The sequence below is a fragment of the Zingiber officinale genome, chromosome 8A (assembly GCF_018446385.1).
Source record: "Zingiber officinale cultivar Zhangliang chromosome 8A, Zo_v1.1, whole genome shotgun sequence".
Taxonomy (NCBI): Eukaryota; Viridiplantae; Streptophyta; class Magnoliopsida; order Zingiberales; family Zingiberaceae; genus Zingiber; species Zingiber officinale.
Window position 1 is genome coordinate 31,032,803 of NC_056000.1, and position 22,672 is coordinate 31,055,474.

General features: G+C 35.2%; 3 protein-coding genes and 1 long non-coding RNA gene across 6 annotated transcripts; 1 reads left to right on the forward strand and 3 right to left on the reverse strand.

Annotated features, from left to right (window-relative positions):
* Window positions 1-3,140: 3,140 nt before the first annotated feature.
* Window positions 3,141-3,680, reverse strand: LOC122010663. The gene has a single exon (XM_042567171.1). The coding sequence runs from the start codon at window positions 3,678-3,680 to the stop codon at window positions 3,141-3,143; it is 540 nt and encodes a 179-aa protein (XP_042423105.1).
* Window positions 3,681-4,288: 608 nt separating this feature from the next.
* On the reverse strand, window positions 4,289-6,218 carry LOC122011521 (NAC domain-containing protein 79-like). The gene is made up of 3 exons (XM_042567912.1): window positions 5,715-6,218; window positions 5,356-5,627; window positions 4,289-5,258 (listed from the first exon to the last, which is right to left on the reverse strand). Exons 1-3 carry the CDS (start codon window positions 5,869-5,871, stop codon window positions 4,833-4,835), a joined length of 855 nt encoding a protein of 284 aa, XP_042423846.1. The 5' UTR covers window positions 5,872-6,218; the 3' UTR covers window positions 4,289-4,832.
* Window positions 6,219-8,585: 2,367 nt separating this feature from the next.
* Window positions 8,586-11,811, reverse strand: LOC122008293. The gene is made up of 5 exons (XR_006119255.1): window positions 11,517-11,811; window positions 10,437-10,536; window positions 10,301-10,358; window positions 8,914-9,001; window positions 8,586-8,827 (listed from the first exon to the last, which is right to left on the reverse strand). It is a non-coding gene; the product is annotated as an uncharacterized LOC122008293 (long non-coding RNA).
* Window positions 11,812-19,128: 7,317 nt separating this feature from the next.
* On the forward strand, window positions 19,129-21,299 carry LOC122011457 (transcription factor BEE 3-like). Of its 3 annotated transcripts, none has more exons than XM_042567851.1 (6): window positions 19,129-19,766; window positions 19,863-19,985; window positions 20,042-20,107; window positions 20,196-20,264; window positions 20,359-20,424; window positions 20,953-21,299. In XM_042567851.1, the coding sequence occupies exons 1-6, from the start codon at window positions 19,422-19,424 to the stop codon at window positions 20,998-21,000; spliced, it is 717 nt and encodes a 238-aa protein (XP_042423785.1). In that variant the 5' UTR covers window positions 19,129-19,421; the 3' UTR covers window positions 21,001-21,299. The 3 variants fall into 3 exon arrangements, with proteins under 3 accessions (XP_042423785.1, XP_042423786.1, XP_042423784.1); XM_042567852.1 differs by lacking the exon at window positions 20,953-21,299 and adding an exon at window positions 20,484-20,939 and having other exon boundaries at window positions 19,132-19,766; window positions 20,344-20,424; XM_042567850.1 differs by having other exon boundaries at window positions 19,135-19,766; window positions 20,344-20,424.
* The last annotated feature ends 1,373 nt before the right edge of the window (window positions 21,300-22,672 follow it).

Genomic DNA, 22,672 nt, shown 5'->3' on the forward strand with positions numbered 1-22,672 from the left:
CTGACATGGCAGAGGGTGTGAAGCAAGGAACTGTTGAAATTACTCCAATATATACGAATCAGATTTTCATGAAGCATCTGCACGATCAGACATGATGACAGAACGAATAATGCTCAGAATAACCAAACTGTAAGGATACACATCTATACGATCCATAAAAACTGGTGTCAGGATGACCCGTGGTCTCACAGAGAATTTGAGGCAGAAAAGGATGTCAAACGTAGAAATCGGCAGCACAGGACGTCGGTGTCGAAATCAATAGAAAAGGACGTCAATACCAAAATTGATAACACAGGGTGTCGGCACCGAAATCGACAAAAAGAGCGTCGACATTGAAATTAGTAACATAGTACGTCTGCTCAAAATTGGCAGAAAAGAGCATCGACACTGAAATCTATAAAAAAGAGCGTCAGCTCCGAAATCGACAGGGTGGGTCGTCAGTGTCGAAATCGATAGGACAAGGCATCGACGCCTAAATTAGCAACAACGGGAGGAGACAACAGCGGCAACAATAAATAATAACAGGGGACGGCATAACCCCTAAACCCAAATCTGAATCCAACCAACTAGAACCCGACCCTAATAACCGGATTCAAAATAACTTTTTTAAAATTATTTTTTCTATAATTTTTTAGTTTTTATCTCAATACTCTATCATTATTATACTGACATTGATATATCTTAATTTTTAAAATAAAATTTAATTTAACCACAAACCCTATTAAATCTTAAATTTGGGTTAACCCGGGTCAACCTGAATTCGACACCGAAACTTTGAAGTATATTCATTTCGCATTTTTTTAAAAAATATTTTAATATTGTTATTTCACTTAATTTATTATTAACATAATATTTTAAAAACATAGTTACCTAATTTAATTCAAAAGTAAATAACAAACAAAAAATGATAGCAAACAAATAACTAGGAAACAAAAGTATAAATATATATAAAAAATTAACACTATATTTTTTAATACTTAAATCATCAAAATAGATCGTACAATTAAAAAGATATTTGTTGTAGAGCATAGATAAAGTGATGATGGTGACACTGACAATAATAGTGTGTTGCAACAATGATGTGCGGTAGACATGCGGCAAAGGATTTAAAGGGTAAATTAGGGTTAGGAAAAAAATAAGAAAGGGATTAAATGAGGAACAAGAAATAAGGTGAAATAGAAAAAAGAAAATATATGAGAAAAGAAAAATAAAACAAATAAAACGGAAGAAGAGAGAAAAAACATGTGAGAGAGAAAAAATCAAAATAATTTTCAAAGCATATTATTATTATTTTTTTAAGGAGGTAGGGGAGGTCGCAACTCCTTTGACATACTTAGCTACGCCCTGATGTTATCCACGCTGCATGGTAAATTGTTCCTTCTATTCCGAACTTGCTATTTCTTGGAAATTTGTTGGGAAAGTGTACATATTTCTAGAGAAAAAAAAAACAAGATAAAAGGGAGAACAAACTTCATGACCTATTGAATCGACTAACATACAAAATTGAAAGACTACGTATAAATATTAAATTTCAATTGTTATCCAAACAAACTTAACTGTCCTTGGAAGGCAGTTTCTTTTCCAGCATTGCGGTTGTCAAAACGAAGAGTCAAAATATTTATTTATTTATTTGTGATAATTCAACCAAAATTTCATCCAATGAATCACAGTGATATATATGACCTTTCTAATGACGGATCCAGACAAAAAAAAAATGCTCAAAGATGAAAATTGAAGTTTGTTTTCTTTTTTGTTGCCCCTCGGACTATAGTATACTGGTGGAATTTTCCAAAAATAAGGGGTACTCAAGTACACCCCTACTCTCCCCTAGATCTGCCACTGGACCTTTCCATCTAGTTTATTTATCAGATAAATTTAAATTGCAATTTATACCTAACTAAAGATCCATCGGATAATCGTCTTTATTAGAATTCGAATTTGATCCTTTATTTGTTCTCTTGAATTACTTTATCATTATATCCTTATGTAGGGAAGAGACAATATATTAACTTGACCATAAAATATGTAAAATACATCAACCTAATCTACGATATATTTATGGGTTGGAAATACGATTACTATATTGGAAAGATATGTTAAAAATAATAGGTTTAAAAAGATTAAAAATATTTTAATTAGTATAAGGTTTTTTTTAAGGTAGAACTCATATGGTGTGGTTTTGAATAAAGTTACAGAAGGTAAGTAGATTAAGAGCCATCGGATGTTTGCAGTAATATCTAGAGCAGTTCAAGAATGATTGGATACTTGCAGAAATATCTGAAGCAGATAAAAGTGATCAGATATTTATGAAGAAGCCCAAACCATGATATTTACAAGGAGACTCAGACCACGAGAATAATTATGATATCATTCGTTTGAGGGAATTTGTTGAGAATATAATCAAAATCCTATACTAAAAAGAAATAGAAAAGATTATGAATTTAAAAAGATAAAAATATTTTATTGGTATAAGATCTTTTGAGTAAAACTCAAAATAAAATCATAAAAATTTAAGTCCAAAATAAATAATATCAAGAGTGACAATTCAGATAGATTGGATGGATTTGAGTCGAATTGAAGTGATCATGAGGATTTTATTAAAAAAATCTCAATGCAAACTCAACTCGAACATGAATAATTTGATTAAAAATATTTTTTTTATTTTTTATTTTTATTTTAATATTTTTTTATTATCATACTAATATTAATATTAATATATATTTTTTAAAATAAAATAAAATTTAATTTTAAAAATTTATTAAATTTTAAATTTAAGTCAATCAGATCCATCTGATTTTTTTAACATAACTTTAATACTAACTCATCCCAATTCCATCCGAATCTGAAAACTCTCGATTTAAATTTGATATTTTTCTAATAGATATGGATGGTGGAATATATTCGAGGCGCCACCAGTGAATAGTGATACCCCACTTGCGAATGGACCACACGGGTACCTCCATTGACTTGCTGCAATGTGGTCAAAAACTATAGTTGTGGAAGCGGATGACGTCACTGTAATTTCATCATCATACCTCGGGGATCTCGTCGCAAATGCTCAGACCGCATAAAGTTTTCTATGCATCGAACGTCCTCTTGTTAGTTGTTATTGTATAAGTCATGATTCTCCCAGAAGCGCTTTACTTTTCCCCGTCTCCCACCACCGCTTCGATTATGGAGATCGCCGCGGCGGAGAGGAGGAGGAGAAAGCGTGAACCGGGCGACGCAGTGGGCGCGGTTCGGCCGGCAGCTCGGCGACGCTCGGCGACGACGGAGGACGTCACGGACGACGAGGTCGAGGAGTTCTTCGCCATCCTCAGCCGGATGCGCGAGGCGACCCGGTTACTTGCCCCGAGCGCCGCCGCGGGCAGGGAGGCGGCGAAGGCGGAGTCCGCTCCGCGGTGGCGGCCGGCGTTCGAGCGCGAGGACTTCGAGGAGGCAGGCGCAGCAGAGTCCGCCTCGCGGCGGAGGGACCGGAGGAGCGTGGCGAGCGAGGGGTGGGAGAGATCGAGGAAGGCGGCGGCGGAGAGGGAGGACGACTGCGACGAGGAGGAAAGGGTGGCGGAGAACGGAACGGCAGGGCGCTCCCTCGATCTGAACGAGGAGCCAGCTGGCGATGAGTGACGTGACTGATTGCATCGGTGAGTCTGCTTTCCGGTGACTGCATCGCTCGAATGCATTTCGAACTTATGGAGTAATTTTTCGTCATGTAATTTGTTTAAATCCCGCGCAATATGTAAAAATAAAAAATCTATGCAAAATTGTCATAATTATAATCTCTTCTCGGTGTTTTGTTTTTGTGCTTGAACGGCTCATGATGCTGAGCTGTCCATTAAAATTTATCTGTATTTTTTGAATTTATTCTTATAGTCAGGAAAATTTTTATGGGATGGAATTGGTCATTTTCAAAATTAGGTGAATCGCAAGAGTTAAGTTGTTAGATTACATTAAAAAAAACCCTTATTTTTCATTGATATGCTCGTGTAAGAAAATGTAATCGAAAAACTTAATTCATTTTTTAAAAAAGACGGGAGCATCTGCTGTGATAACTTGCACTAGAACTACTAAAACTAAGAATTGTAATTCTATTAATACTAATATTTATAATTTTTAAAATTAATTTAATATGTTCAAATAGAAATTTAATTGGTTATAATATTTGTAAAAATTATATTAAAAAAAAAATATTAATCGAAAAACATCGTGTAGGTATTGTATTAATGGCCCAAACAAATGATCTCGCAGTCAAATTTAAGTTTCCAATATTTACGTACTACTGATTAACAAGTCAAGTATAACTGATCAAGTTTAAGCGAAGGCTTAACCACGCGAAGTCACGGTGCTGCTGGAGCGGAAACTTCCACGAGGTTGCAGCAGAGCAGACAGAGGGTTTTCCCATCTTCATGAAGTGGTTGCGACTTTGGACTTTTCCTTTGTGTTTTTTTCTTTTTGGGTTTCAAATTTCAATAATGTGGCTTTAATTATTAGACTGGCCCTGAACGTTTTGCAATTTAGAAATAGAACGACCTTGACCTATGGAACAACGAAGGCAAGTCTTTTTTAAATGTATGGCCGACGAAAGCGACACCGCACCATACATCGATCTCTTGCATATTTGATTAATCATCCATTATCCAAATTATGCGATCCAATTAATTTTGTAACTTTGCTGAAATTTTTGTGTAGAAGAAGAAAAATATAGCGTGCACGGCTACCGTGCCGTGCCGTGCCGTGCCGTTCCTTCGGAAACAGGCACGTTGATTGATTTGCACTCGCCGAGCACAGCTAGCAATCACTGATGGCCCAAGCAATCGGTCGACGATCTTCGTTTCTTAGTAATCTCTCCAAAGTATTTCCTGCGTAGAAACGCCGTCCAAATTGTTGTCGCCCTGAGCCACGCACGAGCCCAAGCTGGCGACGTCCGACATTGCAGCCGCTTGCATTGCTTCAGCTTGTGCCTGATGAGGTTGGACAATATTATGGATCGCCGGCAACGAAGCCTTCATCATTTCTGGGACGATTCCAGCGCCCAACAGGCCTTGGATCCACTCACCGTTGTAATTTGGTAGCTGCAAAGGCTTCTGCGAGCCAATTGTTGAGCTGGCGCTCACGAAATCGTTTAAATTGGACGCATTGAGCGAGGTGAAATTGTTGCACGAGGAATAATAATCCAGTGACGCTTGTAGAGGGCTTGGTTGTGGCTTAATAATCTTCCCGCTGCAACTCTTTTTGAAGACCCTGCACACCACCCATTCTTCCTGTACATGTAGCAACAACAACAACAATGATAGTAATAATAATAAATCTTTATGGATCAAGATTTCAAGTCTATGATCAACAAAACTGTTCTACTACCTTTGTAATTGCACTGTAGGGAAGCTTAGTGTGGATTAGTTTGTACTCGTGCATCACCCAGTTGGTCTTCTCGCCCGTGGGGGCTCTGCCCTTGTAGAACACCAAGGTTTTCTTCATCCCGACCAAGACTCGACGATGAAAGATCTCTTTGTCCTTGCCGGTGGTCTTCCAATAACCCGATTCTGTGGCTCGATTGATACGAAGTCCCGTCGGATATTTTCGATCCTTTATGCTAAAGAAGTACCACTCTTTCTCCCCCATACTCGCCTTCCCTACAAAGTTCATTGGTATTGTAATTCAATGAACATACACTGAGACAAATTAGATAGCTTGGTTGACGAGAAGGCAGCGATATATACCCGGGAGATCCCAAGGATCGCACTTGTTGAGATCAACATCTGCAATAGCTTCGGTGACAAATCCAATCTCGGTGACCTTTCCAGTCAAATAGTAGGTGATGAGCTCCTCATCGGTGGGATGAAACCTAAACCCAGGAGGAAGCAGCTTCTCCTCCATTGGAATTATGTCTTTCTAAGCTAAGCCTGCTGGGAAATCTAAATGTAGCCAATAGACATATATATACAAATTCAAACGAGAGTACTGAAACTAGCTCCTACTTTCTTCTTGTGGAGTTTCTCCTTATCTCACCCAACTCCTCGATCGGAAAAGAAATGCTATATATCATATCGACTAATTTGCAGATCTTCTAGAATTAAGTCAAGCTCGATCACTTAATTAATTGATTTTCCTGAACTTTGAGGAAAATTTTCCTACCTACTCCAACTGATGCAGATCACCACACTCTACAGCATCTTGAGATTCACAAAGTCTCTCCCTCACGGATCCAGCCAAGTCCATGGAACAAAATTAAATAATCTTGCCGGATGCAGTTTTGATCAACCAGTATTCGATCGCCTGCAAATTATTCAATGTGAGTATCGAGACTAGAGGGTTTGATTGTAGTTTACATGTCCATCTAACAAGGAGACGTATAACTTTAGTTTTGGGTTGGAATTTGGAAACAGTAGCTTGGACTTGTGCATACGCGCACTCCGTGGCCATGCAAGCGCACACAACATTCTCTCCTAATTCTCAGTTGCTAGGAGTTCTAAAGTCATCATTTAGTTTCACACGTTCATAATTTAAAATTTCTCTAGTGGTATTTGGAATTTTTTACTGGTTTGTTATATGATTGTTCTCTTGAAAGTTATGAGCAGCCGTGTTCACTATTCTGGTAAGACATTAATGAGTTGATATCCAATTTTGAAGTCTATTGTTTCCTCCATTCATCGTGATGATTATCAATCTCTTGCCACTTGAAGATGTGCCTCATCTGGCTTATTTCTTGAGCTCCACATAAAGCTAGTGCTCCCCCCATGATCGCATTGATGGTGTTGTCCAAGTCGTATGGCATTCATGGTGTACTGCTTGCTGTATTTTAATGGAGCTGATGTATCAGTTCACTCTGTATAATTTTACTTTTTTTTTTAAAGAAAAAAAAAGCTGGTAAGGATGACGACCCTACTCTATGTCAACATGCTATGCCTATGTGATCACCTCACACTGATCTCCCAGCTCGTCAGCTCCTTGATGCTCGGAATCTCGGCAAATAAACACCAATCACTACAACCTGATCACAGTTCAGCTCTTACCTCATAATTCATCAGTTCAGCTCTTCATCATAGCTAAGTTTAGTTATTTCTTCAAAACTCAACTTTTGCTAAGGGTTTGGTGTAAAGTACTTAGGATAATAAATAAGAGAATTAAAATTTGAATTCTAGTAGGAACATATATTCTAAAAGTCGGATTCTTAGTAGGTATAGGTTGTGCTCCGAATTTATTTGGTAGGTGAATCAAAGGTAAAGTTGTCTATCTCTAAAATTAATCGGGTGAAGCTTAGACACCAGAATTATTAAAATAATAATAATAAAAATTGAAAGCTCAACTCTTCCTGGAGCTTTCAATTATCCCCATTACAAAACCGAACCATTAATATGGAGATAGTTATCCGTCAAATGTAGACAGGGGTTAATGATCTCCATACATGATTCATGACCCCCACACCCTCCACTATAAACATTAATAATTGAGACATTATGCCAACTAAAAAGATAATAATAATAAATAATAATAATAATTACGTAACGGTTGATATTAAGAAAGGTGACTAAACTACTGACAATTAATAGTTTAATCTCTATTGTTTTCAAAAAAAAAAAAATATGTCCGAATTCTATAGATTTCTCTCTCTTTTTCTATAGATACATGTGTGAAAGTTGGACTATGCTACCTCAGCCTCCAGCTCCATTGGATTTCCACGCATCGTATGAAAATGCTGAAAATTAATGCTAAGATGTGAATTTGCATTGAGAAAGTTTCAGATCAGAGTTATTTCTTACCTTCCTACCTTGTTCTTATTTCGAAGTTACTTCAATCCTGACTACTAGATAAATGCCCTTTATTTAGACTGCCGGTTCCAATTGGTCAGTGAACTATTCGTAAGGAAATTTTATGGGAAAGAGCCGAATCGAGTTCCTATGTTGTTTGTTAAGCTTGTGAATTTATACTATTAAGATAACCAAACTCATTATGTGACCTAACTAATGTTTATTGATTGTTTAAGTTATTGAATGTATGATCGCATGCGTCGAATTTATTAATTTAATGGCACTATGTGAAAATGATGAATAGACTTAGTATATAATGTTTGTTAAGCAAGATCGCATGCGTAGAATTTATTAATTTTATGACACTATGTGAAAATGATAAATTGACTTAGTATATCCAACGAAGTAATAAATATACAATTACTAAAATATTGGAACATGATGTAGAAAGGTCAATTTATTACTTCAAAAATACTGAAATCTTCATCACAAAAATACCAAAGTCTTTGCTCAGTCCGAAACCAATTCAAAATTAGATCGATTTTGAAGTAAAAGACTTTATTACTTGATCGATTTTATAAAAATACCAAAATAATTGAACATAACATTGAACAACAAAGTAAGTTATTTATAAGACTTCACAATTTTTGTTTTGATGTGAAGTAAATATTTTTTTTAACTACGTCATTATTTAAATTTATATTTTGTATTGTATTATTTTACTATTTATTTATAATGTAAAAAAATAATTATATTTTACTACAATACAATTTTAATTAAAAAAATATTAATAAAATGAAACAAATATACCACAAATATCTATAAATACAACTCAAAATTCTATTCACAAAAGACATATTTCATCAATTTCACTCAAAATTGTATTTACAAAACTTTAAATATAATCCAAAAAACTATATCACAATGTATCCTTAAGCACTTACATAGGAGTTGACAAATTCACTCAATTTACTTCTCACTTCATCACACTGAGATTGATTACAATACTAATTATTGATTGATACTGCAAATTTAATCTTACTTCATCAACTGAGATTGATTGCAATACTAGTTATTGATTGATACTGCAAATTTAAACATTAACAAAAGTTTGAGACTCAATATAAAATGACTCAATATTTTATTAAAAAAATCATTAAAAAAAACTAACCTTCTTCTCTAACTATGGATCTTCATCCCAAACTATCTCTTATCTCTTTTATGTATTGCATCACACAATATTCACATTAATAGATTACCTAATGAAATTGAAGGTAATGCAATTAGTCACAATCTAAATAATAAAAATTATCAATTGATGCTTAAATACAAAGCCACAAAATTTACAAATAACTAACAAGTGCAATAAACATTTGGATGGATGCCAACAACAGAAATCATAAGCAAGCAGTTAGAAGAAGGTAAGCTCTGTTTTTAATTAGAAGTCGATGGAATTGTTTGCCTGCAAATAAACATAGTGACAACTTAAAATATCCAAATCTAAATCTGACAAGAATGATAAGTTGACGAACATCCTATAATTGTTATTGTTTGCCTGCATGACCAATTTTTAATTAGAAGTCGATGGAATTGTTATTGTTTGCCTTCAGATGAACATCCTAAATACCTTACCTAGCAAGTCTAGAAAATATGGATACAAGTTGCTATAATTACGAAATCATAAAATATATTTTCATGTCAGATCATTGTTTAAGCCAGAAGAACTAAAACCGATTGAATACAAGTCAAAGATAAAAACAAATCTATACTCGAAGAAACAGACTAGTTTGAGAACATTGTCGTGTAACCTTTCATTTGAGCCCAACATTTATACTCATTTAGCGGCAATAGATAAAAATAAAACCCCTTAACCTAGCATGAGGAATGTGCTCTTTTAAATTGCAAGAAACATATTTACCCAAAATAATTATTCACTCAGTAAAATTCAGATGTGTTACTTTATCGCATTTCTAAAACCTACATAACAAGAACAAAATTCTCAAGTTGATACTAGAAACTCACAACAAATAACAAGATAATTGATTCCAACATGCCACAGAATCAGTTAGAAGAGAACAAGACAGTAGAAAACACAACTTGTGAAGCGTCAATCAAGATAAAAGTAGTGTCAGTTCATGACAAGTCAACCAGCACAGCACACATATAAGATTATAAATGGGTCCTAACAATTGGTCATGCACACATATGCCTAGATTTTAGAATTTTTTTGGAAGGAAAAGCAATGACACAATAAATTAGCTACATAAAAACTTTTTGTATGCCAATGTAATACCATATTACCAATAGCTTTGCTAGGAAAAAAAATTGAAAGAAACTTAATCATGAATAAAGATAAATAAATCAAAGTCAATACAACAGTAAAATTGAACCACGCCTGCTAAAGAAAAAAAAAATAAAACACATCATTGTCAACCATGGTTATAAACTACACATGGTTGAAAAGGAAACTAGACCAACTAAAAAGTGGATTCTAATTCTAATTGAGTCTGTATAAGATATTATAACGTAAAGTTTCTTATATTTGGAAGAAGAATTACCTGAGGATATGTAATTCATGTTCTGTGCAAGAGAATTTTGTTGATGAACCTAGTTACACTGTATCCAAAAAGAATGATGACAATTAAAAATTGATCCTGTTAACAAGCAGAGTAGAAGACTCGTTGAACATGGTACATGGTAGTGGTAGTTGCGGTCTGGGTCACTCAATGTGAGGTGCTCCTCGCTTATCTTCTCAATGACGGAATGGATGGAGCGGTGGTCCAGGAGCTGACCGCTGGTGTCAAAATGAAGAAAAAGAAGTGCATAAACTTGGGTTACAAAATGAAGAAAAAAATATTGTAGATAATAAGAGATTAAGGCAAAATAAAGTAATAGGATCAACAACAATAAAGGCAAAAAATAATGAGAAAAAAACATCCATAGAAATCTAGCCCTATTAAGACTGTGTGGTGCAACAAAGACTTTTAAAACTAGTTTCAAACAGTAGCCAATTAACTCATTGAAGAGTGTCAAGTCACCCCACTAGACAACAATCAGGAGTGGCGTGACAACAATCAGGGTCCAAGCGATTGGTACTAAAATAATATCAAAACTAATATTTATGTAACAAAGTGTATAAATCAATGAAAACAAGTATACAATCACAAGTAAACAAATGATAATTGATAAGGAAACACATACAAACAACAAAACACGTCATATTTCATAGTGATGACAAAACACAACAAACATATGAATACATAACACATATTGGCACATGCAAGAAAAATTACGTAGTAATAACATTCTTATCCTAAAATTTCAAAATTTCTGCTTTCTTTTCTTTTATATGCTGGTTTCTAGAATGATTTTAGATGATATAAGTGTTTGTTAGCTCCATGTATCCAGTAAATTAGACAGTCCATCTTCATACCACTTTGTTCTTTTATGTACTCTTACGTGAACAAAAATGTGCATTATAAAGAAACAGAAACTCATTAGCTAAATTTTCATCCAGCAAACAGACGAAGTTACTATTCCATAACAATGTGTCTTAATTTGTGAAGAAAATAGATAATAATCATGGGGAAAAAAATACTGAAGGTGAGCAATGGGGAAATACACCTCGTTGTAGCCATAAAGATCCAAGGTACACTTTTTGCAAGGCGGTGAGAGTGCACAAAAGAATGCATGAAAACGGCAACAAATCGAGGAGGAACAGAAATATAAGGAAAGAATTCAATCAAGCAGTTGCAAGGTTAGGACTTTGCTCACTGCCTTGGAAATCTTCGAGGAAACCCATCTGGGAGAACGATCGGGAAGCTGGAGCTCTCATCTCGCCGGAATCGCCACTCTTCCGATTTTCGAACGGAACAACGATTCTGGCGATGGGGTGGAAGAGATCCTGCTCCCGCACGCTGTCACCGCTTTCGTGGCTTCCGGCTCCATCTACTGTGCCGAACGAAGAAGCCTCCGCCACCGCCACCGCCACCGCCCCGCTGCAGGAACCCTGGAAACATTGCGAAGATCACTAAAGGCGAACCCTAGATCGCGAGGGAAGAATGATGGAGAGAGTGGAAACTTTTATCCGGTTTAACTTATTAAAAAATATTATAAAGGGTTGAAACTTATTATTTCAATATTTAAAAATTATATATTTTGTTTTATAATTTATTACGTTATCGAATAAATATTATAAAATAAAACATCATTTAAAATTAGAAGTAAAATCTATAATTTTTAACATATGAGGTCTAAGATCCTATTCCCTTAGGAGGTTGATTATTATATATTACTTAGTAATTAATAATCATCAAAACAATCATTCAAAGTATATTAATAAAATTCTAATAATGTGAGCTAATGATTGATTGAGTATTATATATAGGACATGGGCTCGATAGGGTTAGGTATTTTGTCAGATTTCTCGCTTCTCATTAGAGAGAGTTTACAGTGTCATCATCCTAACTCCTACGGAAGACCATCTCCAGTTCTGCTTTCTCTCTCGTAAGATTTCCATATTTATACATATTTATAGACGACGCATAGAGACAATAGCTACTCCGCTACATTCAAGTTTATTTTCTCAATTTTAATTATTTAATTTTTATTATGTCATATCTTTGATATTATCGGATCTTGCATGCTTTCTTGTTCATAGAATTCATACAGTTAGGAAAATAGTAAACTTATCATATGATATCAAAGCCAAGGTTGTTTCATTGATTTTACAACATTAAAGTTTAGAGTTTTCATCAAGGTTTTGTTTTTCTGCTAGCTTTTGCCCCACTCGCGTAAAACAATCCTTGTTCATCAAAAATTTATACAAGAAACTTATGGGATATACGTCTTTATCAAGTTTTTCACTTTTTCGCGATAGGAGTGGAGAACCGTGGTAATTGCCTCTGGTCTTTAGACAACCATCATGTTTGATCCAGAATAAGTCAAACCATGTTCAAATTGATTGTTGTTCTCCAGCAGTCGATTTTACAACATTAAGGTTTGAGTTTTCGTCAAGGTTTTGTTTTTCTGCTAGCTTTTGGCCCACTCGCGTAAAACAATCCTTGTTCATCAAAAATTTACACAAGAACCTTATGGGATAGACATCTTTATCAAGTTTTTCACCTTTTTCACGATAGGAGTGGAGAACCGTGGTAATTGCCTCTGGTCTTTTGACAACAATCATCGTGGTTGATCCGGAATAAGTCAAACCATGTTCAAATTGATTGTTGTTCTCCAACAGTCAATGGGCACCCCTAAAATTGTGAAAAGAAGGTCTACAATCAATTGTCAACTGAAACTTTCAATTCTCGAGTGCCCCGTGATGAATCTCAAGCACTCTCTGCAACCCACTCGGGTTCGACTGATACCTTTTGAGCACCTTGAGAAGTCCTCGACAAATCTTGAGCACTCGGTGCTCAATGGACTGCAATCCACTCGGGTTTAGCCATATAGTCTGATTCAGATCTCAGACTATTCCGCTCAGGCTCGGGTGACCCAAACTAATTTGGCACTTAGGAGCACTATCAGTCGGATAGAGTGGCGCTAAGCTTCCCATTTAAACTCAAGAAAGCATTTGAGTCACTCGACTTTCCATTCGAGAAGCGCACAAAATCACTTGGGAAGTGATCAATTTCCCACTCAAACTTGGGAACCACTACATCCCATTCAGGAAGCACTCAATGCTCGACTCTCGACTATCATTTGGACTCATGTCATTTGGACTCAGCAATCACACTCTGGCTAGGACAGCACAACCCACTTAACTCTCGAACTGTCACTTGAGCACTCAGTCATTCAAAAGAGTCACCGCTCAAACCTTACAGCTCTCTACTTCGTATTCGGATTGCCATGAAATTCACGGTGCTCAGTTATCCACTCAGGAAGTGCACAGTGTTGGACAACACTACAATGTCGCGTGTCATTCTGCCTTGACTGAATATGATAGTGTTGGATAATATGACAATGTTGTGTCTGCCCTGGCTGAACATGACAGTGCTGGATAACACAAGAATGTCATGTGACATTCTACCTTAGCCGAACATGGCCATGTTGGATAACACGGTAAGGCCATGTAGGGTCAATTTCTTGATTATTTTTATTTGATTAAGGTTTCCTAGAGCTTTGTTTAAGTCTATCTATACACATGTTACTAAATTGAATTATTGTGTCAGTCCAAAGGAAGACATCTTAAGTAGGTTTAGTATATTTTATGTCAATAGATGTATATCATGCTAAAAATAATTGGTTCAAATAAAAATTACCTATAGACCATAGACCATATATATATATATATATAAGAGTAGTTCAAAATTAAGGAATAATTTTTTTTTTCAAATCATGCGTATAATCTGTCGATCCAAAAGAAGACATATTACGTGACTGATTAAAATTATTGTGAGCTATGTACTCACATAGCTCATATAAAATATCAATTATGCACATAATGTGTTAGTCCAAAGGAACACACATTATGTGGTTGACTAAGGTTTGACCTATAATAGAGAGTGGTGTTAATAAGTTGCATTTTACTCCAAAGATTAAAATGTATTGTTGTATTTGACATCTCATCAAAAACTCATTCATATGCACATTTTATTGCATAATCATTTCAACTATCTATCTATGTTCTTGGTTTAATCATGAGCTTACTATATATTTTTTTCTCTCTTGTAATCTAGTGCAATCAGTAACGACAAATATTAATTACATCCTAGTGTTTTTATACACTAAACTTATTACATGTAAAAGGACCAATGATATATATAAGGCAGTAAAATTGTAGTGTCCAAAAGTAAACTTCTTAACCTTGTTAGTTCGGAAGTCAAACTAACCATTGTACATATTAACACTTGATTGTTAGATACCGATGCTACTATTCATATAAGTGTTATTATGCAGGGTTGTCTTAGAAACCGACTTCTGTTTGATGGTGAAAGATATATTTATACGGGGAATGACAAGAAGACAAAAGTATAGTAGATAAATATATTTAGGCTTTATTTAGGAACTAATATTTTTCTGAAATTCGAAAATATATTTATTGTATCGTCTTTTAAATAAAATTTAATTTCTATTTCTTATTTAGACAAATCAAATTATTCTTGTTCATTTTGGAAATGAAAGTTTTAGTATTTCTGTAAATTCTATGTTAGTTGATAATGATTCCTTGGTTGACAAGCTATATAAATTAAAGACTTTAACTTTTATTCTTGACAATGAAATAATACATATCATAGGTACGAAACACAATTTGACTGACAAGAATTTTTCCATGTTGTGACATAAGTGTTTATGGCATATATCCAAACAACGCCTATAAAGGCTAATGTCATGTGAGATTTTCGATTCTCTTGACATGTATTTAGACTTTGATGTTTGCATAGAGTGTGTTAAGAGGAAAATGATTAACAAAAAAAATAAAATGACAAGCCAATGTAGTTATGTTTTAGAGTTAATACACATGAATATTTAAAGACTATTCCCTAAGGCATCTTGGAACATACAAACATATTTTATTAGTTTCATAGATGACTATTCATTATTTGACTATTTTTAATTTAATTATAAGAAGTTGCAATCCTTAGACATGTTCAAAATTTTCAAAGTTGAAATTGAAAATTAACTAGGTAATAAAATTAAGGTCGTTATATCTGATTGTGGTGGTGAATACTAAAGTTGATACGATGGATCAGATGAACATCTTGAATCTTTTGTAAATAACCTTACAAAGTGTGGGATCGTACCTCAGTATATCATGTCTAATATCCCTAGTCATAATGGTGTAGTTGAATAATGTAATCGTACTCTAAATACATCATGAGAAGTATGATAGTTTTTTCTTCTCTATTAAAGTTTTTGTAAATTAAGGCATTCAAGACTACAGTTTACGTACTTAATAGAATACTCAGTAAGGCAACAACTGAAACCCTATAGTGGACGAATAATATGCCTAGCATTAGACATTTACACGTCTGAATTGTCCAACTGAGGTTAATTTTATAAGTCTAATGAAAAGAAACTGGATTCAAATATTGTTAGCTGTAATTTTATAAGTTACTCTAAAAGGTCCAGAAGATATAAATTTTATGACCCCTCCAATATATATTATTTCAAAATATGAAATATTAAATTTATTGAGGACAATGAGAGCAATAAGGTTAGTAACATTCCTTTTAAGGAAAGCATTAGTGATTCTCCTATAGTCACTACTAATGCAATTAATAGTGGTATAGTTGTCATACCATACATATGGAAATTGCATATCTAGTGGGAGTATTAAACCAAGATATTCTCTTGAAATCTCTAATGTAATTAAAGGAACCTTTCTCTGAGATTGGGGTATTGTCTCATATGGATGAACAATTACCCCAAGCACTTCAACCATAAGTGCATTTAAGGCAGTCCACTAGGGATAGGAGACCCACAATTTCTCATGATTATGTATATCTCTAAGAGCATGAGTTTGACAAAGAGTTGGAAAGTGATATCTTTCCAATAGGCCAAACAATGCTTTAATACCGAAATATGGATTAAGATCATACAAGAAGAGTTGAAGTCTATGGAAGACAATGATATTTGGAAGCTTATCAAATTCCCTGAAGGTACGAAACTCGTTGGTTGTAAATGGATATTAAAAACTAAACGGGATTCAAGAGGCATGTCAAGAAGTATAAGGCTCACTCAAAATGAGGACATTGATTATAAGGAGACTTTCTCATCTATGTCGACAAAAGACTTCCGTAGGGCAATCATAACACTTGTAGCTCATTTTAATTTAGAGTTAAGTCAAATGAACATTAAAATAGCATTCCTCAATTAAGGAGACTATATACATGGTGCATGCAATCAGAGAACTTTGAGTCTGGTGATTTAATGCACCTAGTATGTATATTAAAGAATTTCATTTATAATTTAAAATAGGTGTCTCGTCAATAGTACTGTAAATTTAATCAAGTTGTTACTTCATTTGATTTTAAGGAGAACTCTATTGATCAATTGATATATGTCAAGTTCAGTGGAAACAAATTTATATATTTATTTTGTATATGAATGATATATTATTGGCAAACAATAATAAAGGTTTGTTGTAAAAAATCAAGTCATTTCTATCAGATAATTTTGATATATAGTGATCATTCAAAAGGTATTTTTGGGCATTCACAAAATATCTATATTTACAAAATTATGCACCTGGTGACATACTTGTATCTAAAGGTGACAGATTCAATTTGTAGCAGTGCCCACAACTTAAAATAGAGAAATGCAACAATTCTCTTATACGTCAGTTGTAGAAAGTTTCATGCATGCACAAGTTTATACGCGTTTGGATATAACATACATAGTGGGGATGTTAGACATATATTTAAATAACTTAATACTGGCTCATTAGAAAGTGGTAAAGAGAGTGATGCAGTATTTATAGAAAAAAGGACACATGTTCATGTATAGGAGGTTTGATTACTTTAAGGTTATTAGATGTTTAGACTCCAATTTTATTGGTTGCTTGGATAGTAGATGGTTCACTTCAGGTTATATTTTCATATTTGTTAGAGGGGTTGTATCGTGAAAAGCGTCAAGCAGAAGCTAATAACCACCTCTACTATAGAGGTAAAGTTGATAGCATGTTATAAAACATCCAATCATGGGATTTGACTATAGAACTTCATCATAGCGTTGCAAATCATTGATGGCATTGACTAGTCTTTGAGGATTAACTATGATAATAAAGTCACATAACTTTATGCTAAGAATAATCACAGTTCGCGAAGTCGAAGCACATCGACATCAAGTTTCTATGAGTTAAAAAAAAGAGTTCAGAGTTATCAGATAATAATAGAGTACATCAACACAGATTCCATATTGACGGATCTACTCACCAAAGGCTTGGTACTTAAGGTATTTCATATGCATGTTATGGATACGAAGGTCTTTATAGAAAAAGTGCTTGTTTAGTGAGAATATGTATTTATTATGATGCTCTATATTTATCTATGAACACATGCACTTTATTTTTTTTATCATGCATATTTAAGTTTAAAATATTTTTATGTATTTTATTTTGACACAAATAAAGTTATCATGACTTACTAATGATGATTAATATATGGTGCTTGCAAATATGAAATGAATTCCTTATGGAATCATGAAGTTAAGATCATGATTTGTTGCTGAAGTTTAGCATAAGTGTTTGCAAATATGATAATGATTATTTTAGATCATTAAGAGGATTAATTGGAAAATGACATGTACATATCACATTTCATGTAATTTCTATGTTACACATCCACATCTTAATCTATGTCATTAATGACATTAGTATTGTGATTACTGTTAGAGTTTGTTACATACAATCATATTATAGTAATTATGACCTTTTTAATTCTATACCAATTAAGTTAATGGATCAAATTATTTTACAAGAGTATTCTTTACTCATAAAGTTTGGCATTATTGTTGATGTCAACTAAAGTTTACTTTTGTATTGTATACAGATCATATATAGTCTAATTGAGATATTGTTAGATTTTATCTTTATTTGATCAGCTTACACATTGTTTGTAAGCATACGGATTTATGTCATTAAGAGAACCAAATACATTATATGATCTAACTAATGTTTATCAAGGGTTTGAGTTATTGGATGTGGGGTTCATATGTGTAGAACTCATTAACTTGCACCGTTATTATTTATGTTTGATAACAAATTGAGTATTATATATAGGACACGGTTTCTATATGCTTTGATATTCTGACAAATCCCTTGCTCCTCATTAACGAAAGATTTTAGCGTCATCATCCTAACTCCTACGGAAGACCTACCTCTAGCTCTTCTTCCTTTCTAGTAGGATTTCTATGTTGGTGGACGACAGATAGAGATGATGGCTACTCCGCTGCATTCATGTTCATCATCTCAATTTTAGTTATTTAATTTATGTTGTGTCGCACATTCGATGTTATTAGATCTTGTATGATTTCCTGTTTTTGAGTTCATATGGGTATATAATTCATGTGGTTAGGAAAACAGTAAACTCTATCATTAAGTGCCCAAATCAATTTTGAACCCAAACAGTATTACTTCATAAAGGGAATCAATTAAGTGGAGGATGGGCAACAAATAAGTTAATTGTATTAAGTTTTAGATTTTACCTAACTAACTTAAAATGCTTCTCTTAGGAGTTCTACGTGCAGACCTTTCCTATGAATTGGTAAATCATTTTAATTCAAACACTTACATATAATGTAGAATTATATTATGAATTAATTAACTAAAAGTACTAGTGAAAATTATAAACTAAATGATCTTCCCTTTTTTGTTTTCTCTAAACCATCATTTAAACGGATGTCCCACAGCATGAAGGTCAAAATCCCTCTTCCAACTAACACACCGCACTGTTGCGAGGTGTTCTACTGTCTGTTACACCCCTCCACCTTCCCCTGCTGCAATCACTGTCCTGGAGCTGATTAAACTTGACGATCATCAAAGTTGGGGAAGGTGTATCCATGAGTTGCGGATAGAACTTGTAAAGATAGAGAGGAGGAGGCGGGCCCACGGCCACGACGCACCGAAGCAGCACTTCTCTCGTTCAAATTCCAGAACAAACATTAGCAGATTATATAGTGACCCACTTCCCCTTCAATTCAGTCATTGTCCTCTTTCATCTCTTCCAATCCAAATTAATGGGGGAGTTCTTGGACACATTCGAGTGTCTCAACCCCTGCCTTTACCCATTCTTCGAAATGGAAGCAAACTCGGAGATCATGAGTCAACTTGCAGGGCTCAATGACCCTGTTTTGGGGAGCTCCATGGATTTTTGCATGCCCGAGTTATCCGCGCCTCTCTTTGATGGATTGGACGACGAATTGCCATTGGAGTTCCAGAATCTGGCTCCGTTAGCGGGCTCTGCTGCGGAGCCGAGTGGTGGAGGGAAGAGGAAGTGGGTGGCACAGGAGACAAGTTCACAGAATTGTTCTGAGCCTTGCGTGGTCACTGGGTCAGCAGAAAGTAAGACTACGAGGAAAAACGTATGTATCTTATAGTTCATTCTTTATGCTGAAGAATGTTAACATAATAGAAGCTGGGGTTCAAGTAATCTTGTTCATGTCACGATTGGAATGCAGGGAGTAAGTCAAGGTGGAAAGAGAAGCAGAAGCAATGGCAAAGAATTGGAGAAGCAAAAGGAGGTGGTTCATGTGAGGGCAAGAAGAGGCCAAGCCACAGACAACCACAGTTTAGCTGAGAGGGTAAGGAAATGACTAAGACCATTTCATAGAATCTTTGGCTGACAATTAATTTTCAGGTTAGAAGAAAGAAGATCAATGAAAAAATGAGATGTTTACAAGACCTTGTACCTGGATGCTACAAGGTAATTAATTGCCAAAACCAATAATTTTCATCCATAAAAATGATTTATTGCTTCCTTTCTCAGTCAAATTACATCAATGTAATTGCAGACAATGGGAATGGCAGGGGCTTTAGATGAGATAATAAACTACGTTCAGTCGCTGCAGAACCAAGTTGAAGTAAGCTCTTTTTACTGTTTAATATCTAAAACAAATATTCTAATGTCTAAATATTATATTCCTTGTTTAAATCTCCCAGTTTCTTTCAATGAAGCTCTCGACCGCGAGCTCATCATTTTATGACTGCAACTTGGGTGTCGAAAGTATTGCAACCCATCAGGTGAACATACATGATATATATATATATAAAAGATCGTTTGAATTTATTATCACATGCAGATCCATGTGTACATGTGAGATGTTGTTATAGGGCAGAGGCAGAGAAGCATGGACCACAGCTTGTTCTCTTGCTGACTAAAATAAGAAAAGCATGGTCAATACTGTTCCAGTTGAGGAAATCTGCCATAAATGCAATTCATCTAGTTTGGGACAAGATTCTAACAGTCCTGTCGTCGATCCTCATATATTAATATCAGAAGAATCCTATGTCCATGAAGAATATTAATTAGTAACTATTCAATTGTTAATCGTAGATATACAAACTGATCATTAGGTGCCTTTCCTTATTGTTCATCTAAATATGATGTATCAAGCAGGGCAAGATTAAAGTCGTGTGTAGCTTTATATCCACTGTTGCACTGTCATCATCTTACACCTTCCTTGATGAAATGATTGAGTACGCATGAATAATGAGAGGGATGCATATGATGCATCAATCATGTGATCGAATATTTTTGTGATTTTGCAGGTAGATAAAGCGAAGGAAGAGGAGGAGGAGGAGAGGCAAAGAGAGTGAGCTATCGCCTTCTAGTCAATTGACTCGCCATTACCTACACTATTGAGTTACAAGCGTGCATGCATATGCACGGTCAAGTTCTGACCGGATTCAACGTTTCCACTTCGATCACCAGTGTGTTTCCCTGAGCCCATCCACGGCGCACGTGCATATACGCCAACCGAAGGCTCATTAAGATGTAGGCCTGCTCCTTGTCATCTTCTCATGTTATCATTAATTCAATCTTTTTGTCGGTTCTGTATTGTCGTCGTCCTATAAATATATAGATTATTGGAATACTGAATAGTTCATTTTGCTTATTTGGACTTGTCTTTTTCTCTGTTTAAGATGAGCGATCGATGATATTTGACATAATCATTTCGTTCAAGAAAAAGTTCCTGATATAACTAATTAGCTGGCTCCTTCCATATATTGTTCACCAGGAAGATTTCTAAGTCGGTGAAACTGTGCAATTATCCTTGTGGCACTAATTAAGTCGTGCTCCATGGTTCAGTGTCAATCACAAAAACTTTGTAATTCTACTTTTTCGAGTCAAACTCAAACCGGCACTTATGTATGTATGGTGTCATATCGTACAAACGATGTTCAGAGTTTGAACGCACTGCGAGCCAGTTCAAAGTTAGCTGCAACGCACCTTTCGACGTCCTAAAAAGCCAAAATGCCATCATGACTGAAGTAGAACTAAATAAAAAAACATATATTCATCTGAAGCGGTAACTATAGTCCCATGTTCTTCTGATCACGATTTAATTCCCACACTTAGGATGGGTTGATTGCCTGGGACTCTTCTCCAACTCGCCAAGCAAAACGATGCAAACTTACCAAAAATGAATTGCTTATTTTCAGATCTCAACCCCAACTGTTACATCGTAAAAGAGATCGAGAGTTGCTTGAGCGCAACGAATTTCTTTTGCATCAATCTGCAAATTAAACCTTGTAGTGTGTGCGTTGTGGGTATGTGCATGAACGAGCCAGAGATGCATGGTCCACTTGATCGTGATCTTATCGAGCAGAATCTGATTTATTAGAGATTTAATTGGAGGTCGGCAATTAAACAAGTCACGAGGAATGCACACAGCCAATATGTGAATGATATATTCAGTGGATTATGATATTGCAAGCGGGGCTGTCGTGGACAGTAGTATCGATTCAAACCCCAATCAAGTGGATGCATGCATTTGCACGCAACAAGTCAAGTGTAATTTGACAGTTTATTCCCAAGAGACATCTCGGAATGATTTGTCAGATAGGAGATCGGCGACGAGGTGAACAGAGAGATCTTAGCTAAAGGAAATTCATTTGCTTAAAAAAAAAAATCAAAAGAGACTACTTTTTGAAAAGTAGTTAAAGAGGCGTCTTTAAAAATTTACATAATACATGATACGCTCGGATAGTACGTACATCGGCGAGACTCTGCTCCCCGTTAACACTTTATGTAAATAAGTCCAATACAAGTGACACTATTCTAGTTCTCAACTTGGCTTGAACGCCCAAGTGCTCGGCGAGACTCTGCATATATGTCTGTTGCTCAACATCCCGATCGAGTACTTGAGCGTCTCAATTCAACATCCTGAGTGTTTTGGCAATTAATCCGAGCACCATAGTTCGACAATTCGAGTGTTCGACTACTCCTCGAGCTGTCGAGCACCTTGACATGGCATCCCAAGTGCTT